The sequence below is a fragment of the Musca autumnalis genome, unplaced genomic scaffold (genome assembly GCF_047663935.1).
Source record: "Musca autumnalis isolate F117 unplaced genomic scaffold, ASM4766393v1 scaffold_5, whole genome shotgun sequence".
NCBI classification, from domain to species: domain Eukaryota; kingdom Metazoa; phylum Arthropoda; class Insecta; order Diptera; family Muscidae; genus Musca; species Musca autumnalis.
Genome location: NW_027412088.1, coordinates 6,218,406 through 6,225,264, shown reverse-complemented (window position 1 = coordinate 6,225,264; position 6,859 = coordinate 6,218,406). Strand labels below are relative to the sequence as shown.

General features: G+C 36.0%; 1 protein-coding gene across 1 annotated transcript in view; it reads left to right on the top strand.

Moving 5' to 3' along the window:
* Positions 1–4,659: 4,659 nt before the first annotated feature.
* LOC141406528 (uncharacterized) overlaps positions 4,660–6,859 on the top strand; it is an 84,218-nt gene continuing 82,018 nt past the window's right edge. Inside the window, exons 1-2 of the mRNA XM_073992151.1 lie at positions 4,660–5,179; positions 5,242–5,423. Of these exons, the coding sequence (XP_073848252.1) occupies positions 4,934–5,179; positions 5,242–5,423 (428 nt within the window). The 5' untranslated portion in view covers positions 4,660–4,933. The remainder of the gene's footprint in view (positions 5,180–5,241; positions 5,424–6,859) is intronic.

Below are 6,859 nucleotides of genomic sequence, written 5' to 3'. Positions count from 1 at the left end.
GGAAAGTCTATCAGCCTCATACCATTGTCAGATGTTTCACTGTGGAGACTGAATTTCCCGACTGTTGGGCCAAAGATATTCTCCTTTCCAATTTTGGCATTAAAATCGCCTAGAATGATTTTAATGTCATGGGCAGGGCAACGGTCATATGTTTCTTCTAAGCGCTCGTAAAATATATCTTTGGTCTGTTCGTCCTTTTCTTCAGTGGGAGCATGAGCGCAAATAAAGCTGATGTTGAAGAATTTTGCTTTTAATCGAATTGTAGCGAGTCTTTCATTCACTGGGGTGAAGCTGGAGACCAGATGTTTTAACCTACGACCAACTACAAATCCGCAACCAAACTCATGCTTTGTGTCATGGCAGCTATAATACAGTGCGTCACCTTTAGGTGTTGTTGTGACGCCTTTCCAGTTCCATCGTATTTCCTGTATGGCAGTAATGTCGGCCTTGTACTTTTCAAGTACATTTGCCAATGCGTAAACTGCACCTTCTCTATAAAGAGTGCGAACTTTCCAGGTGCAGATTCGCAGATGGGATGGGCAGAGGGATTTGTTTTTCTTTTCTTTCGTTTTTTCATAGTATGCTGCTTTTTTCTAGGGGAGGGTTACTAACCCGGCGCCCAAACTCAAGTTTTTAACGTTCTTATGGGTGAACGCGCGGCACATTTTAGCTCACTACCTTTAACAGGTGTTAAGGGCAGCTACCCCAGGTGACACCACGGGGAGGTCAGTGCCCACTTGAGATGAAAGAGGGACCAAGGTAAATCCTGATCTTTGCCATGTTAAAGCGGGTCAGGACCGTTCCATGCTATCTTTCATCCCCTACGTCACCCCCTGCAACAACATAATTGCCAAAATACTGCCAGATTAGCAAATTCTGGAACAGTAAATTATATATTCTATACATCGCATCGTAAAGGCAACTATCCAAAATAATAAAACAATTTCTTGAAGTTAATTTTATTTTTCTTTGCAACAAATCCTCTCACAAAACCAAAACATAAATCTTACAAATACTTTTAAAATTACAACAAAGAAGAGCTTAAAAGTCATGATCCATGATGCCAATGTCGGTTAATCCATGTTAATATTTTTTGTTGTTGCCTTTAATAGTTCCTCTATTTTGAATATCCTGTCTTAAAAAGATTCCAATACAAATAATGACAATACACAGATACACGACAAAATTGGCTAATTTTTGATCCATTACCGAAATAAACAAATTCAAATACCCAAAATTGTTGTTTTTATTTGCAAAATAAACGGCAAAGATTGTAAAGATGATAAACACAGATTTTGCCAATAAAACCCCATCTGATGCAAAAGCATTCAAAAGACGTAAGAACAAAAACATTTCACACTTTTCCTTAAGGCCATAAGGGGAATTTTGGGGTTACAAAAAAGATATGAGTGAAACCTCCTTAATTCGGCAACCAACCACCCTTTTATCCTGAAAGGCACTTTTCATTCAAACATTTCACATGGAATTGAAACGATTTGTTTTTCATATTGTTTTTGGCTGAAGTGAGTATGTGTGTGAATGCTGGTTGTTCATGTTCATGTAAAAATGAAAAAGCTGGGGGACCAACTAGCTTTAAAAAATCACTGGATTTGTTTCCTATGTACAATAGAGGGGGTATTGTAACAAACATTGTATATTAGAATAAATATACATGATTATTATAGGATTGGTTGTGATTAAATTTATATTTAGGTGAGGCTGTAATAGGTGAAGTTTATCAGGCTCACTCCGTTTCCAATAATTCATTTGGAAGGCTAAATTATTTGACTAATTTTGACCAAAGATATCCTCCTAACCTTTGGGGAAACATAGTTTATGCTACCAGAGATGATAACATGTTGCAGATAGACCCAAGGAAATCAGGATACTAGCTAGAGTATGGCGCTGCCATTAAAGAAAAAACTAGCAGGAGTCAAAATTACGTAAGAAACTTGTACGGAAAGTACGGGAATCACCTCTTTCTTATGGTATACAGTAGCAGTGGTAGCAAGGATGACGTTGCACCAGCCGCAAATAGACCCAAGGAAATCATGATACTAGCTAGAGTATGGCGCTGCCATTAAAGAAAAAACTAGCAGGAGTCAAAATTACGTAAGAAACTTGTACAGAAAGTACGGTAATCACCTCTTTCTTATGGTATACAGTAGCAGTGGTAGCAAGGATGACGTTGCACCAGCCGCAAGCCGACTGAAAAATAATATAGAAGCAAAAACCTATGGTTTACCATATAAAATTTTCCAAAAAGGATTTATTATCCTGATAATATTTATACCTAAGGTAGATAGATTCACCGTGGTGCAATGGTATGCACACACGCTTTGCACGCAGAAGGTCGTGGGTTTGATACCCCGGCCAGGCAACATCAAATTTTCAATGGTGGCAAAATACCTCTCAGTAATGTTGGCGACATTTCCTGAGTACTTCAGCCGTGTAAAACTATTCTACAAGTGGTTTCCTAAGACATGCCGTTCGGACTCGACTATAAACAGTAGGTCTCATATCATTGAAATAATAAGAATCGGGGTGCACTCATTTATATGAGAGAGGTCTCCCTTGGACCCAACGAAATTCTTCTGATGCCTATTTGGCTTTTTTTGAGTTTATCGGCCAATTTCTCAGAAAGTTGATCTTCCCAAAATAAAACTTACGGTCTTAACTAGGGCCACAAAAATTTACAAAACGATCCCAGGCGAGTCCAAAAACTTCACTCTTTCCAAACATTGTGGCCGCGGTACTCGAAAGTGTGGTCTAATGTAGTTAACATTCGGACATAAATAGAGGCTGTATGAACACGGTGCTCTTGAAGTAAATTTAAATAGAAGGTGTTTGCACCTGGGAAGTTTTTTCAGATTCTGAAACTACAATGTTCATAGATGAGAAAAATCAAACAAAAAAAATCGCCGGAGCGCGATTCAAGTTGACATTTTAGGGGTTGTTTATGTTTTTGCGATTTTACTTGGAAACCGCAAGCCCTATCAAAGTAGGAATAAATAAAATGTTGTAGCTAACAAAATTCTCTACAATTCTCTTCATGATATTTTCGTAGGTTATACCATTTTTGAGATATAGAATTTCCAATTGGGACTGCAATTTCCCAACTTAAACTTATATATCTCAAAAATGGTATAACCTAAGAAAAAGTAAATCAGCCAATCTTGCAGAGAATTTTCACAGCTACAAAATTTTTTTTAGTCCCATTTTGACATGACTTGCGGTTTTCAAGCAAGATCTTGAAGACTTAAGATAAAAACCTAAAAATTTGAACTGAACCTCTATATCTCAAAAATGGAAAAACTTATGAAAAAACCTAAAAGTCAGTCTTGTAGAGAATTTTCAGAGCTACAAAATTTTCTTTAGTCTTACTCCGATAGGACTTGCGGTTTCCAAGCAAAATCGTGAAAACATAAAACACACCTAAAAATGTGAATTTTGACCGCGATTTATTTAAAAATCCCTACAGCAATTTTTTCCTAGTTTTGGGATTTTCCTCATCTATGAACATTGCTGTTTCAGAATTCACAAAAACGTCCCCTGTGTAAGCGTTTTTCATTGAAAGTTAGTTAAGGCGCACCCTTCATGATATTGATACAGTCAGTGCATTGTCCCAATTTCAACTTGTATATCTCCATAATGGTAAAACGTACGAGAATAACATAAAGGTCACTCTTATAGAGAATTTCAATAGCTAAAACATTTTCTTTATTTCCATTTTGAAAGGACTTGCGGTTTTCAAGCAAAATCACAAAAACCTAAACAACCCCTAAAAATGTCAACTTGACATTTATTTAAAAAGCGCTCCGGCGATTTTTTGTTGTTTTTTGATTTTTCACATCTATGAACATTGTAGTTTCAAAATCTGCAAAAACTTCCCAGATGCAAGCACCCTCCATTGGCTCTGCGAACAGTGGCCCCAAAACAAAATCACCCCAAATTCAAAGTGCAAAATGACCCCAAAAAATATATGGGCTACAACAACACGAAATTTGGGGCTATTCTTCACCTTTTTTGGGGTATTTTTGCATATATTTTTTGGGGCAAAATTGCATTTAAATGAAAATGAAAAATTGCCCCAAATTATTAAAATGCAAGAAAACCCCAAAATTCTACGTTGTTTATTGTTTGGGGCCATTTGCGTTTCATAGTTATTTTGTAAATGTAAATTTTTCGGAAAATGCTAAAATGCCCCAAAAAATGCCCTGTAATTTTTGGGGTCATTTTGCACTTTGTTAAAATTTGTAATTCAGTTTACATTCTGACTAAAATAACGGGACAACTGTAGTTTCTAAAAAAATATGAATGGTTTGTTGTAAGAACTTTCAATTTCATCATTCTTAAAAGTTCTGCAAAGCTGTGAAGAAGTGCCAATTTGAATAAACAAAATAATAATATTATGGGGTGCGTATTTTTTGCGGGTAAAAAAATCAATTCAAATCTGCTTTTTTTAAAAGAAGATAAGATGATTTACAAAAAAAATCAGTGTATAAAGACGTAGTTAAGTACGAGTGTTGGAGAGATGGGTGTAAGTCCCGACTTAATTATTTACCTGACGGAACGTGCGAATATCCAAAAAAGTTTGTAAGCCATAACCATCCCCAAGAGAAAGAAGAATTTAAAAAACTTTGTGCCCTCAACGAAATTAAGGAGGAAAGCGCAAACATTTCAAAAACTCTTGGGGCTCAGTCCAACGCTATTAGCAGTGCCAGAACTGCTTTTAGAAATGTCTCTGAAAGGTAAGTATTAAGTGAACTATGAATGATAAAGTGTTTATAATTAAAAAACTCTTAATTCGAGGTTACAAAATGAAACAAAGGACTTGGAATTCCAGAAATTAAGGCGGGGGCTACAGTTCATTGCGTCCAAGAATTTCATTACATCTCCAAAAAATGGAAAGGAGATCATTGACGCATTTACAATGGAGGCAGTGTGGGAGGCTTATGGAAAATCCCAAGATATGGAAAATCCTAGACCTTTTTATACCGCCTGCATTGTCGAGGACGAGTTTACATATTGTATTTTTACATCTCAAAAATCTCTCAATTTAATTGTTGATAATGTCACTGATAATCAACGAAAATGGCTTATCGATGGAACATTTAGTATTGTTCCTAGTGGATGTTTTACCCAGATGTTGGTAATATACATCGAGTACTGTGACCACGTAAGTAAAACATCATTCGTTCTATTTTTTTAAATATGTTTTTAATATATGATTTTTTTCAGATATTTCCAATATTTTTTGTGCTAACTGACAAAAAGTCTTCTCAGATGTATGAAAACCTTTTCAAATATATAAAGGAAAATGTTTTCGACATAAATCCGGCTGTGGTAATAAAAGATTATGAACAAGGATTGAGGAAGGCTTTGAAGACTGTGTTCCCAAATGTAAAGTGTATTGGATGTTGGTAAGATTTTATACCGTATACAATCATTTTTTTCCAAAAAATTCAAATGTGACAAAATATATCATGTATACATTTGTAAAAAGATATTGATAAGGCACTTTTTGCAAAAAATTTCAAAACCATCCGAGACAAGTCGTCAAAAAGTACTCTTCCCAAATTTTTTGTGGGACGTACCCCAAGAACGGGACCGATATAGACCAGATTCCATTTTGATATATAACTAGATAAATACTACGATGTGCAAAGTTTAAACCAATCAGAAACTCCCTGCGAGAGTAATCTTGCGGAGTTTCCAACTTATTTGGTACCGTTAAAGTTTCTTCGAGCTTTTAGGTCATTATCTCAGGAAGTATTGACTTGCCCCCGAATACGTTTTAAAGAGCGACGCAAGGGCAATCTGTTGAAAAAATTCCAAACCTATCCGACTTTTTGCGAATTTTGTGTGGGTGGTACCCGAAGGAGTGGACCCATATAGTCCATATTCGAACCCGATCTATGCCTGAAAGTAATATTACCCTTTGCAAAGCTATGACCAACTCAGTTAACTCTTCGGGAGATATCGTGCGCAAAATTTTTGCGAAACATTTTGAACTTTTGTGCGGAGGTACCGGAAGAACTTAACTCAGCAAATATTCGAAGCCGTTAGTAATTATGTAACCCATTACAAAGTAATGTAATAAAGTAAAACTACTTACTTCACTACTTATTAAGTAATGATTACGGTGGCACAGAGGGTGTGTTTTCGACTACAAATACTAGGGTTTTGTTAACAATATAAAAAACAGTTGGTGGTGCACACGTAAGCGTTTAAGCAACCCTTAATGTTCTACATGTACGAACACAGTGTTTTCGGCTACAAAATAAGAAGTTCGCATGATCAAATCCAGCAGAGAGCAAAATAAAATAAAAGTATGAAATGTGTTGAAATTGAAAACAAATTCCACCTTAACTGTTCTAAAAATAGAAAATATGTTTTTTTTAGCTTATTTTTCAAAATAGAATAACTAGTTATTCAGTGCGACATGCACTTGCTAAATTAATTGGTTAGTAGGGGGTTTTCCATTGTTTGGTAATGATTTTTTTGCTGGAAACTAAGTTTGGACAAAATATTACGAATGCGAAATGTTGGACCCTATCGGTTCCTTCATTCGAGAGTTATCGTGCACAATAGCCAGCTAGACAGACAAACGGGCGGACATGGCTAAATCGACTATAAATTGTCTGAAACAGATTTCGTCCAAACATACTTGGGGTATAAAACCATTATTTGCTTGAGGCACATTTTTGGTAGTATCAACGTGTATATACCCACATAATCGATAATTGAATGAACCCGTCCTCATTAAATGAGATAAGATATCTTCCAAGAAAGATATCTTCCAAGTCTCCTACCAACGCTTTTAACACCCGGCAATCTTAAAATATTGAGATTGTCT